The 20,537-nt window shown below is 41.3% G+C and overlaps 1 protein-coding gene across 1 annotated transcript in view; it reads left to right on the top strand.

Moving 5' to 3' along the window:
• The window catches only part of CSRP1 (cysteine and glycine rich protein 1), a 55,582-nt gene extending 36,029 nt beyond the window's left edge, over positions 1–19,553 (top strand). The window contains exons 5-6 of the mRNA XM_073615981.1: positions 17,000–17,093; positions 18,939–19,553. Of these exons, the coding sequence (XP_073472082.1) occupies positions 17,000–17,093; positions 18,939–19,012 (168 nt within the window). The 3' untranslated portion in view covers positions 19,013–19,553. The remainder of the gene's footprint in view (positions 1–16,999; positions 17,094–18,938) is intronic.
• The last annotated feature ends 984 nt before the right edge of the window (positions 19,554–20,537 follow it).

Here is a 20,537-nt window from a genome sequence, read left to right as displayed (position 1 = left end):
CTGTGGAAATATATAACAAGAATGTGCAAATATATCCCTTCGGCTCCCCAAAAATGCTTAGTGTGCATATAATGTAGTACAACAAACATTTGCTGAAATGTTGAGGAAACCATCTTCATTGTTTTCCCCATCTTTTAATACATAAAGTAAAATCCTTCCATGCTCCGAATCCAGTGTGTAATGCATAAACGCCTCCGATTCACCACAAATCTGTGCATACACCCCAATGGAAATAAACTCCCCAAATTAAAATGTTCAATCAAGAAACCAATCTTCATGTGCTTGTATTACAAACTTGTTTATCTCCTATGACAGATGATAACCACCAGCAACCCTCAAGGGTGTCATATGAAACAAAAAGAGGGTCCATCATAGTGTAACCAAATGTATTAATGATACAAATGGAGAGAAACTTACAATACAAATGTGCTATCCTAGCACTAAAATGACTGCAATTGTTTGGATGTTGGAGTAGCCAGAGCTCCTCCAAAGGTTTGCCCTTACAGCTGATTACAGTATCTCACAAAAGTGAGTACACCCTTCGCATTTTTGTGAATATTTTATTATATCTTTTCATATGACCACACTGAAGAAATGACATTTTGCTACAATGTAAAATAGTGTATAGCTTGTATAATAGTGTAAATTTGCTGTCCCCTCAAAATCAACACACAGCCATTAATGTCCAAACTGCTGGCAACAAAATTGATTACACCCCTAAGTTTAAATGTCCAAATTGGGCCCAATTAGCCATTTTTCCTCTGAGGTGTCATGTGACTTATTAGTGTTACAAGGTCTCAGGTGTGAATGGGGAGCAGGTGTTAAATTTGGTATCGCTCTCACTCTCTCATACTGGTCACTGGAAGTTCAACATGGCTCTCATGGTAAAGAACTCTCGGAGGATCTGAAAAAAAGAATTGCTGCTCTACATAAAAATGGCCTAGGCTATAAGAAGATTGCCAATACCCTGAAACTGAGCTATAGCATGGTGGCCAAGACCATACAGTGGTTTAACAGGACAGGTTCCACTCAGAACAGGCCTCACCATGGTCGATGAAAGAAGTTGAGTGCACGTGCTCAGCGTCATATCCAGAGGTTGTCTTTGGAAAATAGACATTATTAGTGCTGCCAGCATTGCTGCAGAGGTTGAAAAGGTGGGGGGTCAGCCTGTCAGTGCTCAGACCATACACCACACGCTGCATCATATTGGTCTGCATGGCTGTCATTCCAGAAGGAAGCCTCTTCTAGCCTCTTCTAAAGATGATCTACAAGTTAGCCCGTAAACAGTTTGCTGAAGACAAGCAGACTAAGGACATGGATTACTGAAACCATGTCCTGTGGTCTGATGAGACCAAGATAAACTTATTTGGTTCAGATGGTGTTAAGCGTGTGTGGTGGCAACCAGGTGAGGAGTACAAAGACAAGTGTGTCTTGCCTACAGTCAAGCATGGTGGTGGGAGTGTCATGGTCTGGGGCTGCATGAGTGGTGCCGGCACTGGGGAGCTACAGTTCATTGAGGGAACCATGAATGCCAACATGTACTGTGACATACTGATGCAGAGCATGATCCCCTCCCTTCAGGGACTGGGTCACAGGGCAGTATTCCAACATAACGACCCCAAATACACCTCCAAAATGATCACTGCCTTGCTAAAGAAGCTGAGGGTACAGGTGATGGACTGTCCAAGCATGTCTACAGACCTAAACCCTATTGAGCATCTGTGGGGCATCCTCAAACAGAAGGTGGAGGAACGCAATGTTTCTAACATCCACCAGCTCCGTGATGTCATCATGGAGGAGTCCAGTGGCAACCTGTGAAGCTCTGGTGAATGCATAGTTAATGGGGGTATGGCGCTCCCTTGTGGGCTGTACAAAATTCAATGACATGAACAGTGACTATGTTGAATAAATAAATAGTGATCCAAACCCAAACGGTGAGAGCTGTGAAATTCTTAATGGGTGAGACTCCTATTAAATCATAAAAACTTTGTGGAAGTATAGGTATACGTGTTGGCGAACCTTAGCTTATTGCACATACCTCCATATTAGGATAGTGAGAAAAAAAAAAAAAAAGAGAAAACTACTAAAGTGCTGCTGCTAAGCAGCTAATTAAAATACCAACTTCTATATATACAAAATTCGTGGCGTGTGTATGTATACCAGTGCAAAAACGAGCATATGACAGTGCAATGTATGTAATATGACAGTGCAATACTGCACCTACATATACATTTGACCGTACACTCCAACTTATAAATCTGCAATACAATGCAGTATAGTGCAATCGAGTCCAACAAGACTCTAAATGACCAGTGCAAAAACAAGTGTATAACAATACAATATATGTATGTAATATGACAGTGCAATCCCACACATACGTGTATATGTAACCCACAATCCAACTTATAAATGTTCAATAAAGTGCAATATGTGCAGTCAAGTCCAGCAAGACTCTAGATGACGTCAAAATTTCAAATTAGGCAAAAAAGAGAAAGAAAGAGTCTGTCTCAAATAGTGCATTCCAATTTTGAATGGTAGCAAAAAAAGTTCCAACAGCTTAGTGACTTTTGGTGCCCACAGAGGTAGATCCGTGACTTCTGTGCTCCCCTTTGGCTCCCCACTCACCAGCTTCCACTACCCCTGCAGGGGTGATAGGCAATCTAGGATCCCAGAACCGTCCTCTTATTCGGTGTCCCGTGGTGCTGCGGTGGAATGGCCTCTCTCCCAGGAGTTCCGGATTACCACTTCATACGTTATCCAGGATGGGGGTCAGCAACTAAGCCCTCAAGAAAAGAGATGCCACCTCATAGTGTAGTATGATAAAAATCTTTAATACCATAAAACCATAAAAAAAATATAAAAAAATATAAAAAAACTCCCCTCTCGGGGAAAAACGCACAGCGTACTACACTATGGGTGAAGCCGAGAGCCAGGAAGTATGTCCCGCAGCGTGCGGCGTGCGGTTCAGCTGCGTTCCAGGCTCTCTCGCTCCGTACCCAGAAATGACGTAAGTGCGTAGCCCCGCCTACTATGGGTGAAGCCGAGAGCCAGGAAGTATGTCCCGCGGCGTGCGGTTCAGCTGCGTTCCAGGCTCTCTCGCTCCGTACCCGGAAATGACGTAAGTGCGTAGCCCCGCCTTACGCGTTTCGTCATCGACGTTTTCAAAGGCGGCGCCATCTTACTACACCTCACAGGTTATAAGGCAGGCGGACATGCTGGATCCTCCCCTATCCCATCCCTGCAGGGATTTTGATTGGATTTTCAATCCCGTGGCTCCCCCTCCCATACGTCCCCATTGGGCGGTGCCCAAATCAGATCCCTGTGGGCATATGTCGAGGTGTTTACTATTTAATGCTGACCCACACATCTCCGCTGACCTTTTACATAAATTGGCAGACTCATTTCACATAAAGCAATGTAAACATCAAGCATCTTGTATGATATAGGTTAGGATTAAATAAAAATCATCTTTACTTCTACACCAGGTAAGTATATCGTATAGACACAGCCCGCAGTGGTGGATAACGGTAATGCATGTCTTCCACCTTGCAAACTCAGTGTCTATCTTGTAAAAGTGGATGAAATAGAGTGTCACCCCAAGTACCATTCAGAATCCACCCTATTGCGGGTGCAGAACCAGGATGTTGGGTATATTTTACTATCTGTATACATTTCATCCTCCGATCTCCACATTACAAAAAACAGGAAACTTAAAAAATAACAGAAAATGTATAGAAAAAAATACAATAAATGTATAAATGAATAAAAAACTAAGTAGGCTTATATCATCTGAGACTTGGGACCAATACCTAGTATGTTTAGTACCACCCGGGTCCCTCATGGAAATTATAATTGAAATTATATACCCAAAGAGCATTTCCAACTTTAAGGTGCTCCTTCACGTGATTAATACCCACGTGCATTAGCCTCCCTGTGTTATCTTAGGTGGTGTATTCTCTCACTCCCACCCAGATACTGCTTAGTATACTATTCCACTGTGGTGTCCAAATCCCAGGCCCCTCATCTCATTCTAGAGAACTAAAAAACCGGAAGGATTGGGGTGCATGATAACGACCCAAGATGTGGGATATATTTAAAACAAGAAACATATACATGGAATCCCCATATACGATATTTACTGAAAAAGGAAGGATAACATGGAGGGAATGACTCAGGGCTCATACAAGTACATGGGAACAGTATCCTGTTGCATACAGAATACACCTAATACCACAAACCTAGTATGGCATGCACCTGTACCCCATATTCGTGGGGTGTGTGATTATGTACAGCCTGTATGACAACCCCATAAACCTTATATCTACTATATTTCTATCACTATCCCCTACTTAGCCATTGTTCCATAGCACATATATACAAAGGCGACAGAATAGTTAGTAACATAGTTTCTTGTTGCTATAGTCCTCTCTTAGTTTTATTGAACAACTGACAGGTGCAGGCGGAGAACCTGTGCCAAAGAGGACACAGGGGAACTATCTCCTACTATGAGTGGATTTACGGATTAGCTATAAAACAGTTGAGGTCTATGTCCAGATTTAACCCTTTGGGGGCAATAGACCCCAACCGATATATCCACTCTGTCTCATTCCTGGAGACTAATGTTTCTTTGTTGCCCCCTCTCCAGTGGGTTTTCACCTGATCAATACCATAAAAAATAAGGCCACTGGGATCTTTTTGATGGAACTCGGCAAAGTGCCGTGATAGATGATGCTTCGGAAACCCTTTTTTAATATTTTTGATATGTTCCCGTATCCTGACATAGAGTGGGCGGGTGGTTCTCCCCACGTACTGTAGATGGCAGGGGCACTCAATGATGTAGGTGACATGAGTGCTGTGACAGGTTATCAACTCCTTAATCTGATATTCTTTATGGTCTACAGTTGACTTGAACTTTTCCTTTTTCCTAGGTTGGGGTTTGCTAACTCTACATGGTAGACATTTGCGGCATCTGAAGAACCCTTTCATATTGGGTATAATTTGAGTATGCTTGGGGGGGTCAATAACATTATGTACAAGATGGTTACGAAGGGTAGGTGCTTTCCTGTACACAAACTTCGGTTTGGTGGGGAGGATTTTTGCTAATACTCGGTCCTCTTTCAGGATGGGCCAGTATTTCTTAATGATCCGTTCAACATCCTTGTATTGGTTGTTGAACCCTGTAATGAAGGTCATCTCCATCTGGTCATTCCTGGCCCTGATGTTCTTCTGAAGTAGTTGGTTCCTGTCCATGTTCTTGATCTCCTGTTTCAATTTATTCAGATTTTCTTGTGGATATCCTTTCTCCTGGAACCGCTCAATCAAGACATCTGCCTGGACCTCAAAGTCCTCCAATGTATTGCAGTTTCTCCTTATCCTTAGTAGTTGGCCTTTTGGAATGTTGGATTTCCACTTCGGATGGTAACAGCTTGAGGTGGGTATATACCCGTTACGATCTGTGCTTTTAAAGAAAGTACGGGTATTAAGGGAATCACCTGCTTTGAAGATTTCCAAATCCAAGTAGTCAATCGCATGCAGGTTCCATTTACCCGTAAACGTGATGCCGTACCTATTTCCGTTCAGCCCTTCAAGGAATTTCTCAAAGCTGTCCGTGGTGCCATCCCATAAGATGATTAAATCATCAATATACCTACGATACATTTTAATTTGAGGGATATTTTTGTTGTAAATATATTCCTCCTCCCACATATTCATGAACAGGTTTGCAACGCTTGGTGCATATCGTGCCCCCATTGCGACACCTTTGGTTTGTACAAAATATTCCTTGTTGTACCAAAAGTAGTTGCACTCCATTGCCATTTTCAGGCCTTCCATAATGTAATTGATCTGTCCCTGTCTCATTCCTGTGTTCTCAAATAGAGCCTTTTCTACTGCAAGCAATCCATCTGGTTGCTCAATGCTTGTGTACAGTGAATTGACATCTATTGTTGCCAATACCCAATTTTCTGTACCTTTTATACTTTGGAGTTCTTCGATGAGTTGTAAACTATCCCGCAGATATGATTTCCCTTGCTGTACCAGAGGTTTCAGATATTTATCCAGATATTCCCCTAATCTGGAGAAGATTGAATTTATGCCACTGATAATAGGTCTTCCAGGTGGTTTGTTCAGTCTTTTGTGAATCTTTGGTATGTAATATATCACAGGGGTCTTTGTAGAGTTAGAGTATAAATATTCCGCTTCTCTAGCATTCAGAATCCCCATAGCCTTTCCTTTAGTGATGTACTTCTTTAGTTGTTTCTCATATTTTCTCTTTGGATTTGTTCTGAGTCTTTTATATGTGTTTTCCACATTTAGTAGGTTGCCCATCTCTTCTTGGTAGTCTTTTTTGTCCAAGATGACCAGTCCACCTCCTTTGTCGGCCGGCCTTATAACTACCTCATGCCGTTTCCCTAAATCTTTGATGGTCCTCCAGATATTTTTCCTCTTTCTTTCCTTCCTTTTCAGATTTCTTAAGTCCTCTTCTACCATTTTCTTAAATGCAGTCAAACATTGACTTCCTGGGGTTTTAGGGTTGTAGATAGAGTTATTCTTCAAGTTAGTTTGGGTATATTCTGGAGTATCCTTGATACTGGTTTCTGTGTTTATGGCAAAGTGTTTTTTCAAATTAAGTTTCCTCATGAATTTTTGGAGATCAATATAGGCCTCGAATTTATCCAGGGCCTTGTCCGGTGCAAATTTTAGGCCCAGATCGAGCACCTGTAGTTCTTCCGCTGTAAATGTTACACTGCTTAAGTTATAGATCCCTTTTCCTAGTACACCCTTCTTCTTTTTCTTCCTGCCTCCTCTGCATCCTCTTGTCTGCCTCTTCTTGCCGGGTTTATTCGCATCTCTTCTATATTTCTTCTCTGACCATGTTCTTGTTCGTGGTTGGGGTTCCTCCTCTCCCCATACCCTCGGTTTATGGTTGGGGTTCGTTCTTCTCCAGTTCCCCATTGGTCCTCTCTCTGTATATAGCCTCTGTTGGTATTCCTTCCCCTCCATCCATATGCCCTGTAAGGAGGGCGGGTCTTCCATCTTCCTGGAGGTCTGTTTCTCTGTCCTCCGTGAAAATCCCTCTCCTCCCTAAAGTCACTTCTATAGGGGGGGTGGGATTCATGTTGATATCTTAGGGGTGAGAACCTATTGTGTGTAGGTACACCATATCTCACATTACTTGGTGTCCTGTATTCATGGGGTCTTTGATGGCTGACCCTTCTGTGGTTAGGTCTATCTGGATCCCTATTAAAAGGTCTAGATCTGCTACGGTTCCCACCGTTGGGACGCTCTGGGGATGGGAATTGTGAATAGTCACCCATCCAGTCCATCGTCCGGTCCCCAGGGGGTTCCTCTGGACTCTCATCAGTACTGATGTCATCCACATCCTCATTTTGATCTCTCATGTTGGATTGCCACTTGTATACTTTCCCATTCCTATAATCAAGGACATCCCTCTTATATTTCTTTTGTTTTTTTGCTTGGATCTCCCCATCATATTTTTTGATGATTTCCTGGAGTTCCTTTTCTTTGTCCTTGTATTCCCTTTGGTTAGAGAAGGGTACTAGCATATTTTTAATCTCTGTAATATTAGCTTCTATGCCCCTTAGTTTAAATTGTCTTCTCTTAACAATGTTCCGAAGCAGCTCCCCCTCACATTTATTGAAGAGAGAGTACCAGTCACCCATAAGGTCTCCAACACGCAGGATATGCATAGCCTTATGAGGCAGCTTAGACATGCTATGGAAAAGCAGCTGAGAGTATGGTGGGACATTGCCACCTTAGATATGTACATCAGGGAGAAAATGACCCCTAGGAGACTTAGGTGGGACTTACATCCAAATGATAACATTGATGATGGAGACCTTATGGGTGACTGGTACTCTCTCTTCAATAAATGTGAGGGGGAGCTGCTTCGGAACATTGTTAAGAGAAGACAATTTAAACTAAGGGGCATAGAAGCTAATATTACAGAGATTAAAAATATGCTAGTACCCTTCTCTAACCAAAGGGAATACAAGGACAAAGAAAAGGAACTCCAGGAAATCATCAAAAAATATGATGGGGAGATCCAAGCAAAAAAACAAAAGAAATATAAGAGGGATGTCCTTGATTATAGGAATGGGAAAGTATACAAGTGGCAATCCAACATGAGAGATCAAAATGAGGATGTGGATGACATCAGTACTGATGAGAGTCCAGAGGAACCCCCTGGGGACCGGACGATGGACTGGATGGGTGACTATTCACAATTCCCATCCCCAGAGCGTCCCAACGGTGGGAACCGTAGCAGATCTAGACCTTTTAATAGGGATCCAGATAGACCTAACCACAGAAGGGTCAGCCATCAAAGACCCCATGAATACAGGACACCAAGTAATGTGAGATATGGTGTACCTACACACAATAGGTTCTCACCCCTAAGATATCAACATGAATCCCACCCCCCCTATAGAAGTGACTTTAGGGAGGAGAGGGATTTTCACGGAGGACAGAGAAACAGACCTCCAGGAAGATGGAAGACCCGCCCTCCTTACAGGGCATATGGATGGAGGGGAAGGAATACCAACAGAGGCTATATACAGAGAGAGGACCAATGGGGAACTGGAGAAGAACGAACCCCAACCATAAACCGAGGGTATGGGGAGAGGAGGAACCCCAACCACGAACAAGAACATGGTCAGAGAAGAAATATAGAAGAGATGCGAATAAACCCGGCAAGAAGAGGCAGACAAGAGGATGCAGAGGAGGCAGGAAGAAAAAGAAGAAGGGTGTACTAGGAAAAGGGATCTATAACTTAAGCAGTGTAACATTTACAGCGGAAGAACTACAGGTGCTCGATCTGGGCCTAAAATTTGCACCGGACAAGGCCCTGGATAAATTCGAGGCCTATATTGATCTCCAAAAATTCATGAGGAAACTTAATTTGAAAAAACACTTTGCCATAAACACAGAAACCAGTATCAAGGATACTCCAGAATATACCCAAACTAACTTGAAGAATAACTCTATCTACAACCCTAAAACCCCAGGAAGTCAATGTTTGACTGCATTTAAGAAAATGGTAGAAGAGGACTTAAGAAATCTGAAAAGGAAGGAAAGAAAGAGGAAAAATATCTGGAGGACCATCAAAGATTTAGGGAAACGGCATGAGGTAGTTATAAGGCCGGCCGACAAAGGAGGTGGACTGGTCATCTTGGACAAAAAAGACTACCAAGAAGAGATGGGCAACCTACTAAATGTGGAAAACACATATAAAAGACTCAGAACAAATCCAAAGAGAAAATATGAGAAACAACTAAAGAAGTACATCACTAAAGGAAAGGCTATGGGGATTCTGAATGCTAGAGAAGCGGAATATTTATACTCTAACTCTACAAAGACCCCTGTGATATATTACATACCAAAGATTCACAAAAGACTGAACAAACCACCTGGAAGACCTATTATCAGTGGCATAAATTCAATCTTCTCCAGATTAGGGGAATATCTGGATAAATATCTGAAACCTCTGGTACAGCAAGGGAAATCATATCTGCGGGATAGTTTACAACTCATCGAAGAACTCCAAAGTATAAAAGGTACAGAAAATTGGGTATTGGCAACAATAGATGTCAATTCACTGTACACAAGCATTGAGCAACCAGATGGATTGCTTGCAGTAGAAAAGGCTCTATTTGAGAACACAGGAATGAGACAGGGACAGATCAATTACATTATGGAAGGCCTGAAAATGGCAATGGAGTGCAACTACTTTTGGTACAACAAGGAATATTTTGTACAAACCAAAGGTGTCGCAATGGGGGCACGATATGCACCAAGCGTTGCAAACCTGTTCATGAACATGTGGGAGGAGGAATATATTTACAACAAAAATATCCCTCAAATTAAAATGTATCGTAGGTATATTGATGATTTAATCATCTTATGGGATGGCACCACGGACAGCTTTGAGAAATTCCTTGAAGGGCTGAACGGAAATAGGTACGGCATCACGTTTACGGGTAAATGGAACCTGCATGCGATTGACTACTTGGATTTGGAAATCTTCAAAGCAGGTGATTCCCTTAATACCCGTACTTTCTTTAAAAGCACAGATCGTAACGGGTATATACCCACCTCAAGCTGTCACCATCCGAAGTGGAAATCCAACATTCCAAAAGGCCAACTACTAAGGATAAGGAGAAACTGCAATACATTGGAGGACTTTGAGGTCCAGGCAGATGTCTTGATTGAGCGGTTCCAGGAGAAAGGATATCCACAAGAAAATCTGAATAAATTGAAACAGGAGATCAAGAACATGGACAGGAACCAACTACTTCAGAAGAACATCAGGGCCAGGAATGACCAGATGGAGATGACCTTCATTACAGGGTTCAACAACCAATACAAGGATGTTGAACGGATCATTAAGAAATACTGGCCCATCCTGAAAGAGGACCGAGTATTAGCAAAAATCCTCCCCACCAAACCGAAGTTTGTGTACAGGAAAGCACCTACCCTTCGTAACCATCTTGTACATAATGTTATTGACCCCCCCAAGCATACTCAAATTATACCCAATATGAAAGGGTTCTTCAGATGCCGCAAATGTCTACCATGTAGAGTTAGCAAACCCCAACCTAGGAAAAAAGGAAAAGTTCAAGTCAACTGTAGACCATAAAGAATATCAGATTAAGGAGTTGATAACCTGTCACAGCCCTCATGTCACCTACATCATTGAGTGCCCCTGCCATCTACAGTACGTGGGGAGAACCACCCGCCCACTCTATGTCAGGATACGGGAACATATCAAAAATATTAAAGGGTTTCCGAAGCATCATCTATCACGGCACTTTGCCGAGTTCCATCAAAAAGATCCCAGTGGCCTTATTTTTTATGGTATTGATCAGGTGAAAACCCACTGGAGAGGGGGCAACAAAGAAACATTAGTCTCCAGGAATGAGACAGAGTGGATATATCGGTTGGGGTCTATTGCCCCCAAAGGGTTAAATCTGGACATAGACCTCAACTGTTTTATAGCTAATCCGTAAATCCACTCATAGTAGGAGATAGTTCCCCTGTGTCCTCTTTGGCACAGGTTCTCCGCCTGCACCTGTCAGTTGTTCAATAAAACTAAGAGAGGACTATAGCAACAAGAAACTATGTTACTAACTATTCTGTCGCCTTTGTATATATGTGCTATGGAACAATGGCTAAGTAGGGGATAGTGATAGAAATATAGTAGATATAAGGTTTATGGGGTTGTCATACAGGCTGTACATAATCACACACCCCACGAATATGGGGTACAGGTGCATGCCATACTAGGTTTGTGGTATTAGGTGTATTCTGTATGCAACAGGATACTGTTCCCATGTACTTGTATGAGCCCTGAGTCATTCCCTCCATGTTATCCTTCCTTTTTCAGTAAATATCGTATATGGGGATTCCATGTATATGTTTCTTGTTTTAAATATATCCCACATCTTGGGTCGTTATCATGCACCCCAATCCTTCCGGTTTTTTAGTTCTCTAGAATGAGATGAGGGGCCTGGGATTTGGACACCACAGTGGAATAGTATACTAAGCAGTATCTGGGTGGGAGTGAGAGAATACACCACCTAAGATAACACAGGGAGGCTAATGCACGTGGGTATTAATCACGTGAAGGAGCACCTTAAAGTTGGAAATGCTCTTTGGGTATATAATTTCAATTATAATTTCCATGAGGGACCCGGGTGGTACTAAACATACTAGGTATTGGTCCCAAGTCTCAGATGATATAAGCCTACTTAGTTTTTTATTCATTTATACATTTATTGTATTTTTTTCTATACATTTTCTGTTATTTTTTAAGTTTCCTGTTTTTTGTAATGTGGAGATCGGAGGATGAAATGTATACAGATAGTAAAATATACCCAACATCCTGGTTCTGCACCCGCAATAGGGTGGATTCTGAATGGTACTTGGGGTGACACTCTATTTCATCCACTTTTACAAGATAGACACTGAGTTTGCAAGGTGGAAGACATGCATTACCGTTATCCACCACTGCGGGCTGTGTCTATACGATATACTTACCTGGTGTAGAAGTAAAGATGATTTTTATTTAATCCTAACCTATATCATACAAGATGCTTGATGTTTACATTGCTTTATGTGAAATGAGTCTGCCAATTTATGTAAAAGGTCAGCGGAGATGTGTGGGTCAGCATTAAATAGTAAACACCTCGACATATGCCCACAGGGATCTGATTTGGGCACCACCCAATGGGGACGTATGGGAGGGGGAGCCACGGGATTGAAAATCCAATCAAAATCCCTGCAGGGATGGGATAGGGGAGGATCCAGCATGTCCGCCTGCCTTATAACCTGTGAGGTGTAGTAAGATGGCGCCGCCTTTGAAAACGTCGATGACGAAACGCGTAAGGCGGGGCTACGCACTTACGTCATTTCCGGGTACGGAGCGAGAGAGCCTGGAACGCAGCTGAACCGCACGCCGCGGGACATACTTCCTGGCTCTCGGCTTCACCCATAGTAGGCGGGGCTACGCACTTACGTCATTTCCGGGTACGGAGCGAGAGAGCCTGGAACGCAGCTGAACCGCACGCCGCACGCTGCGGGACATACTTCCTGGCTCTCGGCTTCACCCATAGTGTAGTACGCTGTGTGTTTTTCCCCGAGAGGGGAGTTTTTTTATATTTTTTTTATATTTTTTTTATGGTTTTATGGTATTAAAGATTTTTATCATACTACACTATGAGGTGGCATCTCTTTTCTTGAGGGCTTAGTTGCTGACCCCCATCCTGGATAACGTATGAAGTGGTAATCCGGAACTCCTGGGAGAGAGGCCATTCCACCGCAGCACCACGGGACACCGAATAAGAGGACGGTTCTGGGATCCTAGATTGCCTATCACCCCTGCAGGGGTAGTGGAAGCTGGTGAGTGGGGAGCCAAAGGGGAGCACAGAAGTCACGGATCTACCTCTGTGGGCACCAAAAGTCACTAAGCTGTTGGAACTTTTTTTGCTACCATTCAAAATTGGAATGCACTATTTGAGACAGACTCTTTCTTTCTCTTTTTTGCCTAATTTGAAATTTTGACGTCATCTAGAGTCTTGCTGGACTTGACTGCACATATTGCACTTTATTGAACATTTATAAGTTGGATTGTGGGTTACATATACACGTATGTGTGGGATTGCACTGTCATATTACATACATATATTGTATTGTTATACACTTGTTTTTGCACTGGTCATTTAGAGTCTTGTTGGACTCGATTGCACTATACTGCATTGTATTGCAGATTTATAAGTTGGAGTGTACGGTCAAATGTATATGTAGGTGCAGTATTGCACTGTCATATTACATACATTGCACTGTCATATGCTCGTTTTTGCACTGGTATACATACACACGCCACGAATTTTGTATATATAGAAGTTGGTATTTTAATTAGCTGCTTAGCAGCAGCACTTTAGTAGTTTTCTCTTTTTTTTTTTTTTTTTTCTCACTATCCTAATATGGAGGTATGTGCAATAAGCTAAGGTTCGCCAACACGTATACCTATACTTCCACAAAGTTTTTATGATTTAATATGAGTCTCACCCATTAAGAATTTCACAGCTCTCACCGTTTGGGTTTGGATCACTATTTATTTATTCAACATAGTCACTGTTCATGTCATTGAATTTTGTACAGCCCACAAGGGAGCGCCATACCCCCATTAACTATTCATTACATGTGAGTTCTCTTTGAGGGCTTAACTTGGGGAGGCAGCATACCTTCTATTCTTCTTCTTTTCTCCCATCTCTCCCCCCTCCCCCCCTCTATCTTATCTTCTCCCCCCCCCCCCCCCCCCCTTTTTTCCCCTTTTTCTGCTTTATGTCCTAAGCGCATAGTTTTTGTGGTTTGATTTCTGGTGAATGCATGCCCAAGAGGGTTAAGGTAGTGCTGGAAAATAATGGTGGCCACACAAAATATTGACACTTTGGGCCCAATTTGGACATTTACACTTGGGGGTGCACTCACTTTTGATGCCAGCAGTTTAGACATGAATGGCTGTGTGTTGAGTTATTTTGAGGGGACAGCAAATTTACACTGTTATACAAGCTGTACACTCACTACTTTACATTGTGGCAAAGTGCCATTTCTTCAGTGTTGTCATATGAAAAGGTATAATAAAAAGATTTACAAAAATGTGAGGGGTGTACTCACTTTTGTGAGATACTGTATATTTATCATAACCTTCAAATCCTCAACCATGTGCTGTGGACTTTCTATTTAGTTGCACTGATATCTGTTTTACTGAAATTAGCACGCTCTTACTAGAAAAACCGCAATGTTGCTGTTTTACATCTACTGTTGGAATATACTATACATCAAAGTTTCTTGGAACCAGGGGTTCCATGAGCAATGACCAATTTCTGCCTCTCAGATAAGTTCCCACGAACATTATATAAACCAGAACACAACCCTTTTATCCTTTTACAGCCAAGGAAGCTGCCATCTTACCCTCTGTCTGATCTGTAGTTGCCATGGTGCGGCACATGTGATCCATATCCTCTCTTTAGTCTCAAAAATGATACGTCACTTTCTGTAATTACAATTTGTGAATTTCCAGCGTTGATTGTATGTCTTTGCTCAGTTGAGAGGAAGACCAACAGAAAATTTACATATGGCACTATCCTACTCGCTGATTATCGGCACAGTGCAGAGAATGCAGGATAACTGAGGCTGTGCAGAGCAGGGTCAGACAGGGCTTTACTGGGTTTTAAAGAGGAAATAAACTCTCCCACGCTGATGCTGATTTTCATTTATTCCATTATAATATGTAATTATCAAACTATAGCCAATGTAATCCAGCCCAAATCGCATATTACTTACTGTTTAAAGAAACTTCAAAAAACTTGTTTCCAGGGGTTAGTCAGTGCCATCTTTTTTTTTTTTTTTTTTTTTTTTTTTAACAGTTACGTTTTTATTTATCTCCAACGGAGAAAAGTTTCAGTACAAACATAAAAAAGAAGTACATTCACAAATATATATATATAAATATACATATATCCATACATATACATAAAAATATAAAAAAGGGGAAGAGAAAAAAAAAAAGGGACAAATAGTCTCCAGTATTACATCAAGAAGCAAGGCACATCAGTTCACATCTTAGTTACAAGTATTCATATCACTGCAAAGTTATATTTTAGGAGCAATACCTCCTCCTCAAAGAAAAAAGGTAAATTTTAGTGGTAATTTTAAGTGTATTCTAAATATTTCTTAACCGAACTGGTGGTGTATAAGTTCAGCAAGTTCTCCCGGGGGGGATCCGCATCAGTGGCCATTCATCTAGAAACCCATGCACCCCAAATTTTTTCAAACTTTTTGGGACATATCCGGCTCATAAATGTGAGCTTATATAGAGGGAGGGTCTTATCAATAAGTGTTTTCCACTGTCCCACTGTTGGGGGGTCTGTCTGTTTCCATTTAAATAAAATGGTTTTCCTTGCATAGAATAGAGCGTAGAAAACGAATAGCCTCTTATGGGTGTTTGCGATAAGGGTATCACAGATCCCCAAGAGAAGGACTCGGGGATCCAGTGTAAGTGTCAGGTTCCCAATTAAATTGATGTAATGCACCACCTCCCTCCAGAACTGTTGAAGAAGGGGGCACGACCACACCACATGTAAGAAAGTACCTATATCCGTATTGCATTTTGGGCACCTATCAGAGTGAGAGGGATACATTTTAGCAAGCCGTTGGTGTGTAGTATGCCTGGTGAAGGAATTTTAATTGGATGTACCTGTCCCTGGCGGATATCATTAAAGGAATATATTGTTGGACTCCCTCTTCCCAGTCGTCATCCGTCAGGGAGGGCACAGCCAGCTTCCATTTGTTAAATTGCCTAGTCCCCTGGTTATCAGTTCCCAGGGACACCCGGAGGTACAAAGAGGAAAGGATACGGTCCACATGTTTGGAAATAAGGAAGCGCTCCACCATATGTGACTGTAGTTGAATTTCTGAAGGGAATTGAGCCTGAATTGCGTGTCTCAGCTGCAAATAGCGGAAAAACATTTTGGTAGGGAGTTGGAAGGTATTACGCAATTCGTCAGTCAGTGCCATCTTAAGTATTGTTTTCTGAGTCCACAGTGGAATGTATTTACATTGAGCACTTCCTGTACTGTTAACCAAGCCTCCTTCTCAATCCAACCTTTCTATGGCAACCCTGCTTCACTGCTAATAGCTGACTTGTTTTATTTCATAGTATTTACTTGTGCTGATAATCTAGTGTTTGCCTGTGTCAGTCTTATCAGCTTCAGCTGATAAGACTGCAGTAATCCTGTCCGATGCCCTGGTTTACATTCCATGTGATGTCACATGGGGTGTAGGAGGAGGCTCTGAGTGATTATGAAGTCTCCTGGGATTGCAGTGGTGTGTGGTAGGAAGTCCTGATAATAGATAAGTACACAGAGTGTGCCGTAAATCAGGGGAGATCTTGGCATGCTCAGTGACATCATTCTAAAGAACATAAAGGATTACAACAATACTAAGCAGGTAAGGAGATATCTACAAGCAGTGTTCATTAGGGTTTTTTATGCTGATTTACATGGGACAAAGTTGCGGGGGAGAGTTTACAACCACTTTAATAGTATAGGCACTTATTTTTTATTTTATGTTTTAAGTAGCTATACCTGCAAAAGGGGCCAGAATGAAGTGATCTATCAGGACTTAATTTTCTGACTAAAGTTCCACTTTAACTCCAAAATGGCAATATTTCTTGATTAATTTGTTGCAGCCATAGTGACATATTAGAATAGTGTCACAAATAAGAATTATTTAGATTTGTTGCATGTGTCAAAACTATCTTAAAGTGTTGCAAGGTGACAGGAATTTGGCACTAAACTCCCTAACGCAACATTATGGACATTATATGCCCTGAAGTATATGATTGCTCATTTATGTGTACATACAGTAGTGATTATTTTATAATTAAGCCTGATTATATTCTTCATTTGTCTTTTAGTCTTGGCACAAGGCTTGCTTTCGTTGCGCTAAATGCGGGAAAGGTTTGGAATCCACTACACTGGCAGATAAGGATGGAGAGATATTCTGCAAAGGTAAATAAATACCAATTATATATCTTATTTCCACTGTTAATGTATTGAATACACTTTTTTAGAGAGGGTGAGAGAGAGAGAGAATTTCAGGCTAAGGAGACAACATGGCAATAAGACAGATACCCAGTAGGCTATTACGATTTGGAAATCAAAAATATTCAGATAGCAAAGAGGCTCCAGTGTTTTTTTTTTTTTTTCCAGAAAATAAAAAAAATGTTATACTTGCCTGCTCTGTGCAAGGATATTGCATAGAGCGCTCTCTTACCTCCTCTTCTAGGGATCCCTGCCGTCACACTCCGCTCCTCTTCTGAATGCTTCCTCAGTAAGCGGTGTCCATAGACACACACAGTGTGGCTTGGCCTGGTCTCCTGCTCCCTCCTTACAGGATTTGACTGACAGCAGCAGGAGCCAATTTCTCCTGTTGCTCTGAGTCTTCAGTGAGTAGAAAAGAAGAGCTGCAGCAGACGGGCACAGCTCTGAATCGACTGAGGACTTGGGTAAGTGTTGGGGGAGCTGCTTTAAAAGGTTTTTTACCTTAATGCAGAGAATACATTAAGGTAAAAAACCTTTTGACTTTAGAAGTACACTTTATCATTCATTCTAAAACCGCATAATTCAATTTATTACAATAAAAGTTACTGTGAAAAAGGCCCTTGCACAGACTGCTCATACTTTGACTATTCAGAGAAATGCAGGGTAAAATGTAGTTAGAGCTCAGATATGAAAAGCAATGCAAGCAGCAATTAAACTGGAAAAAAAAAAGTTAGCATGGAGCTAACAATGTTACTACCAGACTAATAACACTTTACCAATGGTGGTATTCTCAACAAGTTGGATCCTATGACTATTTGTGCATATTGCAAGTAGTGAGCTATAATTAAAGAAGCTCTTCACCCTAGAAAGAAAAAGGTAAGTCAGCAGCTGCTGACTTTTTTTAATAAAAGGACACTTGCCTGTCCAGCGCTGTCCTCACTTGAGCCAATTCTTTGCCACTCTTCGGGTCCCCGGCACGTTTACTATGGGAAGCCGGCTGGGACTCCTTGATGCTTTACAGCTGGATTCTGCTCTGTGATTTTGTGAAAGATCTTGCCGCCTTCTGGAACCTGTGAGTGGCCCAAAAGGCTGTGGGCTTCCACTCGGATTGCAGGAATGAGTACCTATCAAAACTAGGTGCCCACTCCCCCCCCCCCCCCCCCCCTCAAAAAATTAAATGTGCCAAATATAGTAGAGGAAGTGGGGGAGGACATAAAGCAGTCCTTTTTTTAGGGCAAAGTTCAGTTTTAATGACATAAAGAAACCAATCACACAATTCCAGGGTGGTGGGTCTATAAACTTGCTTGATTGTTTCCTGCTAGATAGTTTGACAGCATAGTGTCCTTTCTGATAAGTAATAATTATATGTTTGTAGGGCGCACATGATGGGTTAAGAATCATTGACAGAGTATCTAATGGTCATTACTTGATTGGATTTCCCATGGACAGCCTTAAGCTGGCCATACATTACTAGGATTTAGTTTTATCATTTTTGTTCTCAGGACATTTGTTTGACTTTCTAGTGATTTAGTGGGGTAAAATCGATGGTTGTTTTTAACCATGGTGATGAGAAAGTAGCAGAATAGATAATTCTTCTACAGATTTTGGCTACCTTTTTTATTATTATTCTTAACCTGTCTAGTAAACTTTGGGGCATTTGTCCAGCAAAACACTCAGAGACAGAGGGTGAAAGTGGTGTTATGAGAAGTCACAAGACTTTGCAAACCTCAGGGAACATCGCTTCTCAGTGTGTTTGTTTTGGATGTAAATAGAGCTATTCTTTACTAATTCTTTATTTTTCCCTGTCCCCAGGATGCTACGCAAAGTGCTTTGGTCCAAAAGGCTTTGGTTTCGGACAGGGTGCTGGTGCTTTAGCCCACACTTAATCAACAGATCTTTCCAACTTGGCCTTGCCTACCATCAGACAAAGTTAATTGATCAGTGACAGACGCAGTTGCTTATCACTGCTATTAAGTACATGTTGCAGCTTTGAAGATTCTTTTATGTGCAGAGGTGTGTCTACAAATATATGATATGTATCAGTTAAATTTAAAACCTGTATTCAATTCTAGTAGGATGTCAAAATAATACAAAATAAAGTGTACTGAGGTCTATTTGAGCAGTTGTAAGATTGCCACATGGAAGAAAATTGGAGATTACTACTGCAAAATACATTTTATGCTTTTGTGTAGTATTACTCACACACCTAAAAAGCAGCCATATATAACGTTTACACAAAGCTTGATGCTGACTAGAAACACTAATGACCAGAAAAAAACACATGCTGAACCTGGGATTTTTTTGGCTATTTTTGTATAAATTTTGCAATTTTTTTATGGCAAGCAATTGTAATGTGCAGCTGTTGGATGGCTTTTCACGCCGCATTAGTGGTTTTCACATAAATATAATAAAAGTATATTTATAGCACTGTGTGCCTCCTATATTACACTTTTTTTGCTTAAAAAAAAAAAGCGTGTTCAATCTTCTAAAAGCAGCATGGATCATTTTAATAAAATTTATATATTTGTACTTGTCTCAGCAGTCTCTGAAAATATACCAGTATGACATGTTACCTTTTTTTTAAAAAAAAGTCCTGCTTCCAGAAATATTGCCTACTTCTCCTTTAGTACTTCCCTGAAAAATCTGCTCTCGGGAGACAAATTACTTATTGAATCCATTGCAAAGCTGGTCTTCTGTGCCCAAACAGTACCCTCTAGTGGTGGCAAGGAACAAAACAGCTTATTAGTGGAAAAGATGAATGCAAACACAGGGTCAGGCCGTGTTGCCGGATATAGGATATGTCTTGGGTTAAGATAACCCAATATATGCCAGCATTTTTACATGCTGCATTGACATACAATTGTGTAATTTTTATTGAAAGTGCAGTTATACTTTTAACTTGGTAAAGCCTGTTCTTAAATGTGCACCTCTGCCTTAGTCAACCTTTGTGAGACGCGGGTCTGGTAAATTGTTCCAAAATCTTCCTGGGCCCATCAGAAAAAAAAGTTATACTTGTATACCGACAATACAGACCTGATCATGGATGTGGAAATACGGGGCAATTTAGGTAACAGCGATCACAGGTCAATTAGTTTCAGTATAAATCACACAAATAGGAAACATAAAGGGAATACAAAGACACTGAATTTCAAAAGAGCCAACTTCCCTAAACTACAAACCTTGCTAAAAGGCATAAATTGGGATAAAATATTAGAACCAAAGAATACGGAGGAGAGATTGGTTTGCTTTAAGAGCATATTAAATAAGGGCATTAACCAATGTATCCCATTGGGTAATAAATTTAAAAGAGCGAACAAAAGCCCTGGATGGCTTAACTCCAATGTAAAAATGCATATAAAAGCAAAGGAGAAGGCCTTCAAAAAATACAAGGTTGAGGGATCATCATCAGCA

Source organism: Aquarana catesbeiana, linkage group LG02 (assembly GCF_042186555.1).
Source record: "Aquarana catesbeiana isolate 2022-GZ linkage group LG02, ASM4218655v1, whole genome shotgun sequence".
NCBI lineage: Eukaryota > Metazoa > Chordata > Amphibia > Anura > Ranidae > Aquarana > Aquarana catesbeiana.
The sequence above is the reverse complement of the archived record's forward strand: the minus strand, read 5'-3'. Positions and strand labels throughout refer to the sequence as shown.